Raw genomic sequence first — 15,058 nt, 5'->3', positions numbered from 1 at the left:
ACAGTGTGGTTAGCCGACAATGGAGAATAGACTACCTTATGAAAAGAGCGAATGTTCACCGAACTATGCTTAGCTGAAGGTAACAGGTCTACTGATTTGCAGCCCAGGAAAAAAGCATCCAGCTGAAAACCCATTCGTAGTGCAGACTGGGACACTGCTTTACAAGTCTGTCTTTACAGATGCGCCTGCGTAAGTGGCATTTGAGATTTTCTTACTGACTTCTAACATTTGCCCTTCTCTTGTAAACGCCGCTTGTTTTCCCTCCCTCTCTACCTTGTCCATTCGGTTGGACAGCATCCATACTGCTGTTTCTTTGCTGCTCTGCACGGTATCAATTTAGGTCCGTTCGTTTGAGCTCTAAACATGTGTCTAATAAGTTCGCCGCTCACCCTGCTATTGGTTGTTGGGGACTTATCACTGCTGTCGGTCGCTACTATGCGCTCTTGGCTTACATGGCAGTTTTTGCAGCATCTCGGTTTTTAACTCTATTCCTGTGTTTGGAGAAACTTACGCCCCGAAAAAAAGACCACTAAGTTGAGGGATGGTCCTGCTTGATAGAAAATATCCTTTTCCGACGCTCCGAAGAGTATTATCACACAACTATGTTTGTTAACGACGTAATGTAACACTGAAGCTGGTTCTTATTAGACTGTCAGTAAAACAAGCAGATCCCCATAGGGTCCAGCTAGACCTAAAACCTAGTACAGGTCATTAGGTCTATTGGCCACGTCACTTGAGGCAATAAATTGTGGAAGACCTAAGGAATGTGAACATAGTAATGTTATAAAAAACACTGGCAACATGTGAACCACCGGTTGAGGTTCTGTTCCTCATACGCCAGTGTACTAAGTCGCTCTTTCTCATTATCTTCGTGACCCCGCCCTCAGGGTTGAGGTGAACCCTTGGATGCAAGTCGTGTTGGTAAACTTTTCACTCCCCACACAGTGACATCATTTGACCTCCTAGTAGGATTTTCTCAGTCTTACGTGTGGAGCCCGTTGAGCTAAGGATCCCCGTATAAAGTTCCCAAGGCATCGCAGTTTGTTGTGTGCAATGGTCGCACTCAGAGCTTCGTTGGACCTTGATGCAAGAAAAAATGGTCACCATTACTCACGAGATGTTTCACGTCGTAATTACACGATGATCCGCAGATATCGATGGTCCGAAACCGTCATGCGTTGGAAATCTTCGGTAGAAGAGGATCATGTCTCACTTCCAAACAGCATGTTTAGAAGTATTGTCTGTGCAACCCTTTACGGCTCCAAAGGTAATCTAAATTTTCAGATGCTTCACAGGCTTCCGCGATATGATGTTTTTGCTGAAACCCGGAAGTGAAACAGCTCCCCAGATAAATCTACTTGTCAGTAACTTATAGCACAAATAGTGGGACCAGTTCCTTTGATTCAATTAACAGCACATTGTATTTAGGATAGCCGAATTGTATTCTCGCTGTTGCTTCCAGGTCGGTCTACTTACCAATCGTGGTTTATTACAAAAATATGTACTGAAAGGGGAAAACCCAAGGATTGTACATTGGAAACGTGGGTCAAGGGGTCGGTGAGGTGAGGTGAAAGACTATGACTGTAGCTACCCAATTCTAATTATAGTGTTTCTGGATTAAGCTACTTGAGTCCTGTCATCTTCTCGTGCTTACCGTTGATCGAGACCAATCGCCAAAACCATCCTTCATGTACAGTCTCTATCAGGTGTTTGCCTGTTGTACGTAAGAATGAGGACAGTGCTAATCGTGCTGAGGTTCACATCGTTTGCAGACTAAGCGGCTTGGAGAACAGACTAAGTATTATCAGTAAACGATTGGATGTAAAATCGGAGGAGACATTCTCCTTCGAATTCTGGAAGCTGTTAGGCCAAGACGCACGCCGAACACACAAATGCATCTTGTGACAGAGTGTCGACCTGGTCACATTTTTGAATGACTGTATTTGATATTGAACGATCTCGGTGTGTGCGTGTTTCAAATAATCTAGGGAAGATTGGTGTCCCCACATACTGTGGACTCAAAAATCAACTAGGTCTCCTGTCTACATTTTCCATCAAGTCATCCAGACAAAAGCACGCAAGGTGGGCTAACATGTCGGGAAACTAACTGGAAGCTCAGAGTGTTGCGACTTCTTGGATTTTATCACAAAGAGATCATTTCCACACAAAGCACTTCTATTAGCTGGCTTTAGTGAGTGTTTCCAGAAAGTAACACGATAGTCTCCACAGCAACTAAAGGCAGTAGTGTTCGGGTGTCTCTAAGTGAATTTTTAGCCCCACAAACACTTCGGGAACAATCTTGCATTTATGTGGCTATCTACACAAAGCCGCTTGTCGTGAAAGACAGATATCCCCCAATACATAGATTTCACCATCTGGTCGTTGTTTGGTAGGAGTAGTGCGCCACAGTAACGCACAGAGTGATTCCTTTCGAAATTTGAGGATGACACAACGAAAATTATCGAAAAAATTGTCCCATGGGACTGGATTGAAGCGGTCTTGGTCGGGGCGGTGATACCTCTTGATGGCCAGCCATTGAAAATTAGCTGGTAACAAACGAATTACCAATCTTTATTTACAGTAATTGCCACGCTCAAACGCCCTTTTATTTCATAAGCCTTTGCTTTTTTTGCTTTGGTGCTTTGATCTAATTTTCCATTCGCTGACTTTCGTGTAGAATAATTAACAGTCATTCCTTGTCCAGTTATTATTATGTCCTGTAGTGTTTCCCTTTGGCTTGGCTTCCCCTCCGCTGTTACATCTTCTCCCCTTCGTCAACCCTCCATTGCTTCTGAAATGACCTCCCGTCCTCTTCTGCTAGCTGGGAGTCTTTTGTACACTCTGACCTAACACAGTTACACGAAGGACGGTGTCCAATCGCTCTCAGCTTCCTGTGTGTTCTTCGCTGCTTTGCAGCACGAAGACCGTTTCTGACTCGCTTTGCGTCCTGTTTCTAGTACAATTTATCTATGGTTGCCGTGGTTCAGGAAAGTTTCAACAGATTAGGTAACATGGATTTTAATTCACGAAATGGTTCGCATGTTGATTCATCTGTTGAAGTGGAACTGAAAAATGCTTCCCCGTTCGCCCTCACCGCGCCAACTGGGTGGCACATGCTATTCTCCCGCCGGTCGCATATTTTTTACAGGTAGTCAAGCCTTATAATATGTTGGTTCATAGATGGTTTAGGTACTCAGCTTTCGCAAAGAAGCGGGTATCCCGTCCACGAAAATCATTCCTCGCTACCATAAGCCGAGATGCTTCGCTACATGTTTAACGGGTTGACTGAAACCCGGTTATTTTGCCTATTTGGTGAATCCCAAATAGAGTAGAACCGATAGTAGTGCTGTCTGTGAGGTTTGGCCTAGCTTCACATGCCGTTTGTATGGAGACTGTCTATGTTCTCGACTCCGGCGTATCGCTTCGAACTCAAAATTGATATATGTTGTAAACGATTCGAACCTCTGAGTTTCACACGTTAGCTTTCCTGTACGATGACTCTGTCTCAGACTACAGGGAAAACTAGTTCGAGTCGGTACAACATAACTTGGTGGAAGTCTACGCAGCTGTAAGCACCATTCTGTGGAATATTGTTTTCCTCAAAATGTCTTATGAAGGCACTAAAGCCGTGAAAAGAGACTGGCAATTCGGACGTATGCATCTCCTTCTCTATTGAGTGAATTGGTACATAATCTGGGTTTGGACGGTTCTGTTAGGTGAGTTTATGTCCAATGTTTGGGAGTAACTAAACATTTCGCGGGCGTAACTTTGCCAGTTTCCCTGACTGGATGTTCTTCACGCGTATATGCGTTCATTTTACTTCGGGACTTGTTGCTTAGCACATGTTGAAAAACCTTGACAAGTCCCCTGGGGTTCTTTTGTAAGTGACGTTTTGGACTCTACTCTCCGATTGTCAGTGTTCCGTAAATTCGGGTTGGCATCGCGTCTATAAAGGTAGCTGAATGCGACCGTGTCGACATGTCATGGACTTTATTCACCGCTTCTTGCTTATCATCAGGTATTTGAGTTGAAGCGACACTGCTAATCATACGATTAGACGGAAATGTGTGTATCTTGAAAAGTGAATGTTGCTTTTTGTGGTGCTTGCCGTTCATGCAGGTCGTATGGTTGTACAATATCTTACACGCTTTTTGATCTCTGATCACAAATTTACACTGTTTTCTAACCGCCAGTCCTAACCTAACCTGACACGATTCAAGCCACGCAGAACGGTACGTACCCCGTCTTTCCGCTTTTCTACAGTGCCTGACCGACTAGATTCTTGTTTGCTTGCCTACCTGCTTACTCGCTTGGTCGTAAACTCACATCATCGGTATTTTTCCTCTCTGATACTCATTTGATCGGGTTGACAGCATTTGGATCGGTTGCTTCGATCGAGCAAGCCTTTTTATGGCTGCATGCTGAGCTAAGACGGTAGTCTGGTGTCAGTGAGTGATCGTTGTCATATTTATAGTCAAGCAGTTAGTTAACTTTTGTGATTTTCCGCGTTCTACAATCAGTTAATGTTTTCTAGCATGCGGTCCTTTGGCTGTGATGTGCAAAGTCAGATTACCTGGTTCCTCTTTATTTTTTTCTTCGAAATTTTTGTTGTCAACTGCATGTGATGATTCTGGTGTTTTTCGTCTTGTTTGTATAACTACTTTTCACCGCGATTCTATGAACCTCCAAATCACCTGATCGCGGTCGACACTGCACCTGTTGGGATGACTTCAGATTTGCAGGATATTTTGGTCAGTTTTCGTAAAATGCCTTCCATTCCTGGACTCATATGTCGTTTCGGGCACCTTCGATACAGTTCAGCTGTTTTCACAGCCTTTACGAAATGGCGTTCTTTAGTTCAGTATGATGGTTAGCGCTTTTGTTCCCAGTCCGGTTTATCACAGTCTTTTAGAAATCCAGAATAGCGAGGTAATTGTTCTGCATGCTGGTCTTCACGATCGCATTTTTTTCCGTGTTCGCCAAAGTAGATCATCCATACTGTCACGGTGTATGTTTTCCATGCTACTTTGTTCACTGCGGGCACTGATACTTCCGTTTCCGTCGGTCGTGTGCTTCATGGTGAATGCATACTTCGGGGTAGCAACATAGGGCCCACGTAGTACCAGTAAAACCCGCAAAGTTAGAAATTGAACCGGCGCATCAACTGCTAGATATGTCTTTTTTTTCTGCCTTTGCTCTGAGGCCACCTTGTCTTGTTCGTCTTTAAGATCGCACCCTAGATCACGTCAGATTAATTAGATTTCGTCAGTAGCGTAGCGACTTTGGCTGATTCGTGATGTGTCATAATTCGATGGTCTCTCGTTGATTCGCTTTGCTGTCTCGAATCGTTATCCATCATTGTTCAATCTGAGGTTGATTCAAGTACCCTGTAATCACGGTCACGCTTTCGTCGTGGCAACAGTTACACCTTGGGTACGAAATCAATTCACCCGCCATCTAAACTTCCTCGTAACCATATCTCTCATTCGGTTTGTCCAAGCCACCCCCGGGGTTCGTCGTGAGATTTTAGAGTAACCGTCTGTCTGACATATGTAGGCTTACCAGAGACAAAGGGTCGTCTGTGATAAACTTAAACGGTATTTATTAATTAGGAAGCTAAATTCTGCACTACATGTAGATCCATGTCAGAAGTTTGCACTTGCTTCGGCTTACACAAGGATTCGCAAGTAATTCCTTACGTTTACTTTGGTTGAGAAAAAAATCGTTCAGTTGCAGCACCCTTTCACTGTCTGACTTCCATGCCACCAGAAGGAGCTCGAGGGTTGGGATACTGTCACCTTCCCCAAGCCTGGACAAGGCAAGTTGAGAAGCAGAGTTCGAGTTCGAACCACGGACCTTCCGGTCAGTGAATTCGCGCTGTAACCACTGAGACATCTCGCCCCTACTTTGGTCGAGGAGCAATTCACACAGATAGTTTGAAGTCAGCAAACTATGTGAGAGTTTCGGGGCAGATATCCTCTCACTTCTTTCTTGTGTGGCTTCCGTTCTTGGACGACTGATCCCGAGTAGTTGCTTTCTGGGGACTTGTTAGACTATCAATGTGATCGACTTTGTCGGGTAACAACGAGCAGCCTGAATAGCACTTAAACTTCCCACAGTAGATCTTCCTCTCTTGTGTGGTAATCAAGCGAACAGGCTGAGGACATCTATAAAGAATTGCAAGTAAATTGCAAGCTCAAACCTATTGAATCAGAGCGCAACGTTAGACTGGTTTATGTCAGTTGATTCGTAGTCAAGGCAGAGCGAAGGCTGCCAATCCTATTTCCGAGGGAATATGTTATGTTACTGCGCGAAGTGTGCGAACAACTATCAAACCGGGTAAACTTGTCCGTACAATTCTGCAGTCGGATGACGTGATGAATGTACCATGTAATGTGGAAAAGAGTGCAATCCTTTCGACTGGTTTAGGGGGCTTGCGCCTACATGCTCGATCTGATGGGCGAATAAAACAATGGTCAAACTCAGGAATTCAATGAGGTAACGGGATTAATCGATATGACATATAAGTTCTATAATGCTCCTTAGCTAAGCTCTGCTACCGAGTTTACACCTTTGTGAAATGTAACAATAACCAGTCGCTAATAATCCATAGCGATCGATATCATTTATCTTGCCCTTCAACGCACCATCAAGATAAACAGATCTCCTTATAACCCATCCGACTACTCATCATTCCCCACCGCCTTACTGTCATAGTCCGCTTCCAGGGCTTAACTAGGTTCTTCCATTTGTCGGGAGAAATTTGATGCATTCACAGCTAGCGTCTTTCAAATTAGGCTGCTGATTTTAGGGTAACGTCGCCTCATGCTCATGGCCCACTGGGTCATGTCTTCAAGAATAGTGATCCCCCAGGAGAGGTCAGCCCGGAGTAAGCTCGTACTCGCCCTTTCCGAGGAACCGTGCACTAGGTCGCTGTTGATTCGAAGCATTGTTTTAGACTCTTCAATTGAGATGACGATTCGTCAAGGATGGAGATGAGTATACCCTGATTTCCTTCAGCCCAAATACCTTACCTTCGGCCAGTGGCCAAGTGATAGATGGGGTAAACCCTCCAAAGCGACTTGGGGAACGCGCAGAAGCGGTTAGATTGAAGTGTTTTCTCATTAACACCCACTCGCGTTGATCTTCCTTCCAAACTTCAAGTGTGTATTTCCCAGCACACTAATGGTGCCAAGCCTTGTTCCTATAAAAAAAATGCCGTTCCAGTTCGACACAGGCATCGTTTGACGCGACCGCTCTGTGGTTTCTGTGTACACATGGGGGCTGTGATGTAGCGTTAGTATGATCTGTTGGTATTTAAAGTACTCTTACTGGTTCGGCTGGTCCACTGTCCATTTTTATTTATTTTGGAATTTCGAAGTTGAAGTTCACACTTATTTTTGTATTTATTTGGGTGCATTGGCATGCTTTGATCCTTCGAAATCTCGTCAGCTCGTTTGTTGTCTCCCCCTGGTTGTTATCTCTGTTGTTTCACGTACATATTCCTCTGTTTGAGGTCAATCTCTGCTTGACTTATGTGGTTTTCTCACGTGTGCTCTCAGGTGGTTCTGAACAAACCAATATTGATGTTGATGAGCACCGATCCTCACCTAGCTCGGGTCGAACGGAGAAACGCCGGCATCACCATCATAATTCATCAGCGTCTGCCAGGGATGGCCATACCTCGAGCCGTCGGAAGCACCGGTCGCGAAGTCGTCGAACCTCGTCCAAAGATGCACCGAGAACTGCACGTAATCAGTCCCCCCAACACTCTGCTCCTGAGCAAAGGTTATCTGCAAATCTGGCTCCCTCACTTTCCGGATCTAGCACTGCAAATCTCGGCTCCCCTTCTGCCTCAAACCTTCGTCATATATTCCCCAGTAAATCACACCGCTAACCAGTTTGGTTTGCCTGATCTCTTGCGACTCGGTTACTACTCCCCTTGCCATATCATTCAGAAAATAGATTATTAATTTTGTTATTTTTTTCTATATACTACTTTCACACAAACCGACCAAAAAGCCTGCGTGATCTGATTCCTGACAATTAAATTGTCTCGTTTTCGCTCTTTCTCTCCACTGGTACCACTCCCATCTGTCACATGTAACTACAACCAATATCTGTCCGGTAACAACCAATTGCTGCTTTTCTGATATCGGCAACTGTTAGAAGCATGTTTATTTGCGTGCGTGCGTGTGTGTGTTTGTGTGATATGATGCAAGCTCATTCCATTCCCAATGATTTTGCCTGTACAGTTTGTTACAATCGAGGTCAATATTGGTCAAAGCCACTAGGTTGACGTTTTTCCAAGTTCACTGGTATGTCATTCGAAATAAGACAGTTGGGGTGGGGGCACATCTTCGCAATTTTTCCGAAACGAACAGCCAGCCTAATCGTCAGCCCAGAGTGAAAGCGACAAGTGTAAGAACCCCATCTTGGATTTCGTTTCACCAGCTGTTGAAAGCACTTCTATCAGACTTTGGTCTTTCCCAAGAATATTTCAAACTGCAATCCTTTTCAATTCATTGGAATGAGGAAATAGATTGTATACTTCTCATAATTTAAAAACTTCATTATTATTTCTGCGGCAATACTATGAAAAATAATTCCATGACGAAACTAATCTGTACTGTTATCCTCCGATAAAGCAAGGTACTCCAAGTATCTGTGGAGCAGATACTGTAATATTGGCGTCTTTTTGAGGATGGTACTAAACATTCCAGAACCATTAGGCATTCCAAAACACTATTTGAGGTGGAATATTTTCAGGAAAAGTGTAAGGTACAACATTGTCTTCACTCGGAAACAGCACGGAGAGTCAGGAACACATGACTGGATTACAATCAATGTACCCGAAGCTGTCTCAGAAACAAATTGTCAAATATTGGGCACGTTACCACAATATTCCGGAACACCAAGGTGTCTCCTGGACGAGATTCCCTTGGGCTAGATGTTTTATGTGGATTGTATCTGGGTAGTGTATTTCTGAGTTTGGTATGGGTGTCCCAAACAGCTTTTCTGGGTATCGTTTAAACCAGATATCCTATATTCGTGTGATTTGGGAATGCAAAGTCCTAGTACGACTTTGGGAACTCGTACAGTGCTATCCAACCCTCTTCATCCGGTCTGTTGTGTGCTACGTGATCAAACTCGCGACCCGCAGTATAGGATATTCTGTCACGAGTAATGTTGGTAATCGTCTTCTTGGAAGGAGCTTTATATGGAAATATACTTCTATAGAAGGACCAAATTACTGTTCTTCTGAGTGTGGCTTCTTAAAAGGGGAAATCGGTTTCAATACAGTATAGAAACTGGTAACTGTCGGAAAATTGGCAGATATTTCTTGATGTTTCATTATGTGCCTCAACTCGACAAACTTTAATCCACATTTGGTGCAGCCAGGAGTTCCTGGTAGGATAGCGTATCAGAAAGTTGAAGTCAGCTGACAGACCGAAGTCAGTGGTTCGTGGCGTTTCGGGTATAAGGTTGCCTTTTGGGGTATGCATCAGCCGACCTCTGAGCCAGTGTCTCACCTCCAGCACTGGCGGTGCGTGAGTTCCTCGACATAAGTTACGGTGGCAAGAAACTCGACGCCGCCATAATTGTTCTGCTTGCATTACTATATCGCATAGTGGTCGGTAGGAAACCCCGAGGACCCTCAAGGAACACCCCGGAAAATTGTCAATATTGCCAAATCTATGACACCCGGGCATGTAGTGGTTTCTGCCTTTTTTTGTCATCGATGACTGGGTGGAAACTAATGTTTTTCTGGCTTCTTGTAACGCACCTCCGGTCGCCCTCCATAGACAGGTTCGTAACGTTAAAGCCGAAATAAGCATTGGTACATACAGTGCTTTTTTCGCCAGTCTGCCTTGTTTATTCTCGCGATTTCGTATGGCGTGATTAGTGTACAGGTATAATCGGACAACTAGTAGTGGTTTCGAAATGTGAAACTATAACTCCATAAGTGTCACCTAACAAAGTATTCTGTAAGTACAGTAACTCGCAGTAGGCGACCGCACATTCTGAGTACACATTGTGTAGCATGAAACTCCAGGAAATAAGGTTTCCAAGACGAGTATCGTACAGATGTCAATATGCATCTCATGCAATCATGTCAGTCCCTAAGCGAGTTTTAAAATTCTCCGAATTATTTCGGTCCTTAATTACGTTTATCAGTCTTTGAACTGGACGCCGTAACAAAAAGTAATCCCTGTCGAAACGTCACCGAAGTCGTCTGCATTGAAGTTGGAAATGATTTGTACAGTTCGATAATCAAGACCCGTGTTTCCTCCTTAGGTGAGGATCTCTCACCTCACAAAGAGGATTTCTGTTGCTGATCTGTATGTTGAGCCTGAAAACTTTCAGGAAGCAGCTGCCGAGCGTTGTAAATTTCAAAAACGAGTGGGCATAGCCGAATTCCTGATAATGTCCAACTTAATCGTTTGTACTAGCAAGGATTCTTTGTTCAGCCACAGTATTGGTCGTATGTGCTAGGTCGTCTGGCAATGGAATGCCAATTTATGATACAAGATCAGCTACAGCAAAGAATGGCCTTTGTTTGAGAGCCCCAACAACACAATACTTGAGATCTGAAAGTCTATTCTACTTCTTACCCTCTCCGGTTTGGACTAAACAGAACAAGAAGAGGGGATATCTTTTCAGACGAGCGATGTCAATGCAAATTCCGCAAAACCCTAAAAACTTTTGTATGACTACCTCCGCGACCTTTTCGTATGTGCCAATGGACACCTGTGTTGGTAGCCTTTGCGGAAGTGATGATCACCCATCCGTGCAATGATCGTACGAATGCATTCGTGAACGAGTTTATCAGAATCCCTCTTCATTTGTCTCTGGTGCCTTTCATCCACTTTGTATTGCCAACAGACAATTGTTGAGTGCAGCACAGTCATATCGCCTATCACCGCATGAGTTGCTACTAGACACACCCATTGCAATAAAGACTAGTGCTGACACGCTCAGTGCATTGATTTCAGTTAGTACTGTAGCAAGTTTGCTAACATGTGATTTGAACAGTTTTCATCTTATATATGTGTATGTGTTTATTCGTATGACTATTCATCAACTGAATGTAAAATTGAAGATTCAGCAGGGATTCAGTTGAATCTTCCGTTAAAACCTATTTAGTTTCTGAATGAATGCACTCCGCGAATTGCGTAGAATTTTGGCTCAAGTAGGATATAAAGTTGACAGAAACTCTGGGAGTGCACCCAAAGGACAACATAGCAGATCGTGGGCCGTTCAATGATTTTCAGCAAACTTATGATTAGCATGTTCTCCAAGTTGTTTTAGTTCATTTACAGTGGATCCACGTGCGCTCCCCATGACGTAACTGCCAGAGTTTTTGAAATTGGATGTCTTATGGTGAGATTTCGTCTCATCTAGTTACAGTTCAATGTTGGATGTTCTGAACAGGAAATCTGCGCGTGTACATTGGTCGTTTTGTTCATGGTGACTTCCGACCGCGACTCTCAGAAAGCAATTTCGCTTTCACATCGCAGCCCTAGTGACCGCGGCATTTTTGAGCATCACAAATTGGAGGGAAGCACTGTGACGGATGGATGCTGCTGCGTAGGGAATAGAAAAACACTGGAGTTGTACTGCCTTAAGAGCGTTGCCTGTGGACAGCGGAATCAGTCAGACAGATGACTGGTACAGACAGGCGGTCATGTCAACTACCTTAAAAAGCGTGTTGTAGTTGTTGCTTATGTAATACAAACACGTTGTTGCTTTTCAAGTCGGCTGAATGAGTACCCCAAGAAATACCATCTCTTGGGTTTTGAAATGCAAGTGTCGATTCGTGAGCAGCCATCCACCTCTTCTGGTAAACTTACCACCGAGGACTCTCGGTGGGACTTTGATTGTTTACAAACAGTTGCTGTACTCCACTCGATCCATGTGGCTAATGTACCTTTTCAATAGTGGACATGGATGTTTTACGAAGAAAGCTCCCGGGATGCTGAAACAAGGACTGTTCCTGAGGGAATTCGGATCGACTGAGATATATTATATCTGCCGCTGACCTTTCCATGTACAAATGGGACACTGTAAACACCTATTGGTGTATCCTAGTTTCTGTCTCATACTTCCATACCCCTAGTTTCAGCTACCACCTCAGTTGCCTCCAGGAGAAAACAAGGCTTACAAGGTGGGTAGTCACGTTTTGGTTTAAAAGATTATGGGAAAGATTGAAGTTGGTATGTCCTTTGTCCCATATATTTTACCTACACTTTTGAAATCCCCCTAATTTGATAATAAATTTAGAAAGCTATAGCGAGTTTTAAAAATTTTTGAGAATGTTGTCTTGTTAACCAGACAGTTGTCCTGAAATCGAATGGATTACACCGGTTTGATCCAACGATGAGTGCGAGTTAGTACCATGACCCCTAAACAGGGGATACCTGGTCTTGTGTCCACTACGTCCATGAAAACTTGGCCTTAAGAACCCAAATGGGTGTATGGATAGTTACAAAAAGGCACTTTAACCCGAGCTTCGGTTCTGTACCAAATTTCTAGGAATAGTCATCTGGTACCCATCCAGTTTCCTTATTTCCTTTTGAAGCCTTATTCCTCGGATCCACTGAGCAATTGAAAGCAATGCTAAGTTAGGTAGACAAACGTATTCCTGAACAGACTGGTGTAATTCACTTTTCCAGATGTTTGCCGCCAACTTCAAAACATGGAGTAATATCCAGCTTTTACATTTTCTAAATGGTTTTTATTTTTCTGATTATCTGGGTTAGTCTTTTCGTACATACCCAGAAACATTTAACCACATTCCGATATTCGCATGGCTTGCAAATGTCCTTGGACACGATGGAATGCCTGGTTGTCGTCGGTGGACGCTGAACAGCTGCCACCTGGTCCCAATACATCACCTGGCACATTGGGACCCATATGGCAAACAAAGTGATTATTTGTGGTGTATACCGTCAGCTTGTTCGATGCCGGCAATGACAAACTGGAGCGAAGTTCACAACAGCGAAGGTGTTCATTTCGGCTTTCACTAAATAATACGTGATGTTTGTCATCCGTAGCGAACGCAGATTGAGTATATCTTACTCATACTGTTTTAAGTACATGTGACGACCTACATTCATATTGTATTTAGTCACTGAATGTAGCTAGACCACCTGATTGGTTGCTTGTTGGTGGTTGCCTCTGTGCAAGTACATTAAGTGACGTGTGTGAAAGAATCTCGAGAAGATTTCCATCGCTCCATGTTAATTTCATCTGCTTATAGTCCAATGGATCTGTCACTGGATTTAATGAGCTCCAGGTGTTCTTTTAAAATGGGGTAAAAGCTCAGACATCGTTGTGGTTACTGTGACAAGAGTACAAGTAGACAGGCTTAGCGCTGCTGCAGCCCAACTCAATGGTCGTCTTGGATCGTATACGATACGAGCGGACAACGGAGGACGCGTGCTGCGGGTGTGTACTTAACACAGACTGTTCATTTGCAGTGCCCATTCCCAGAGCCGCGAAAATCCTTCAAGCACATGATGCACACCAACAAACTAGTCATGAACCCAGGAACACCGTACTGCCATCACTCCTCGGTGGCGCATATCAATCAGTGTTTGGCGCTCCTTCCAAAATCCCTACGTGGACTACAATCGTACACTTGTCCGTTGTTTCATTTCATTGTGATTTCAGATCTACCCAAAACACGCACAACTTAGCCACTGAGAAGCTTATGGGCCCCAAAATCGAAAAATGCATCAGAACCTTCTTCTCTAACGCCTGTTTTCTGATCTAATATCGGACAGTTGTCGTCACTGTAACGAGATGTACAAAGCCGTATGTGATACGGGGACTTCTTATCGCAATCAACCCAACTATCCTGCTCCACGCACTCTGACAGGAACGTGCCTTCGCTGGAGATCCGGTGACAGGTTCCTTGCGGAAGCGACGGCAATCCAACTCGAAGCAGCATGCCGCACCTATTTCAAGTATTTTTCTTTCCAAAGTTGTATTGGTCCTTTTGCTATTTCTGTTGCGTTGTCGCTCTTGACCGGTTCACAGAGTACCATTTTCGTATGACAAAATCCCTATTTAACATTTTGTTGTATTTTCTGGCTTCGGTTTGGTTGCAGAATCCTGCGGTTTTCATTTCATCCCGAAGCTCTTGTGCCCTCTTGATGGCTTTGTTTGGCTTGTTCTCCAGGTTAATTTACAACTTTGGTCTCGTGTGCTCCAACGTTCCTCAGTCCTTAGAGCTGGTCGATTTGGACGATCTCAATTTGCCTCTCGATGGTCTCCTCGTGTTAGCAACATGACCCCATAATTTCACGTTTTTTCTTTTTGTTTTGTTCGGTATAATATACGGACGTTATCACAGTTGAATTTCCGTCTCACTTGATCTGGAACGACGCAGATTCAGCTGATATTTATAGAGCCAGCCTGCTGTTCACCTTACATGGAGTCCTCATACCCCCCTTGCTGTCCTCTGAAGATTTTGCAAGAAGCGGCAGCTACTGCATGTCACTGGTGTCTAGGTTGCCACTTTCTGGATTGTCTGATTAAACGAGTTGACGTGTAGGAGTCCCACAACGCTTGCAATAATCTGTCACTAGTTTCCTCCCTCATCCAATATTTTTCTTTTCTCCCTTACGATTTTAAATATCAGTTGTGAACTCTGTGGTTTTACAGTGCTGGAGCATCAGTGTCAACACAGATGTCACATTCTCTGACGATGATGAGAGGGTCTCAAAACGGACTAAAATGATAAACCTTTATTGGGTTCCCGAAGGGCGTACTGCTTCATTTGTCCAGTTCTGTTTTTTTTCAATCTCTCTTCGCACTGGATTCCATGACATCGCGTTAAACTTCGTTCAGCAACTGATATTATTATCGACAGGATGAACGTAACATTTTTGATTGCACTTCAAAGACAAGCTTACTTCTAGAGTAGGATATATAATCAGGTATACCGGCATTCGCTGATTTTCTGATGCCAATTACCTGGCCAGCACAAAGGGTCTGCAGTTCCAAGTCAATCACAGTGTCTGACTCTTTCTCAACTACGCAGCCTGCC

General features: G+C 43.9%; 1 protein-coding gene across 1 annotated transcript in view; it reads left to right on the top strand.

Moving 5' to 3' along the window:
• T265_04053 (hypothetical protein) overlaps nt 1-8,488 on the top strand; it is a gene marked incomplete at both ends in the record, with an annotated part of 65,253 nt that extends 56,765 nt beyond the window's left edge. The window contains one exon of the mRNA XM_009168688.1: nt 7,563-8,488. Coding sequence (XP_009166952.1) covers nt 7,563-7,897 — 335 coding nt within the window. The remainder of the gene's footprint in view (nt 1-7,562) is intronic.
• Between the last annotated feature and the right edge of the window lie 6,570 nt (nt 8,489-15,058).

This window comes from Opisthorchis viverrini (assembly GCF_000715545.1).
Source record: "Opisthorchis viverrini unplaced genomic scaffold opera_v5_63, whole genome shotgun sequence".
Taxonomy (NCBI): domain Eukaryota; kingdom Metazoa; phylum Platyhelminthes; class Trematoda; order Opisthorchiida; family Opisthorchiidae; genus Opisthorchis; species Opisthorchis viverrini.
This window is presented reverse-complemented; position numbering and strand designations above follow the sequence as displayed.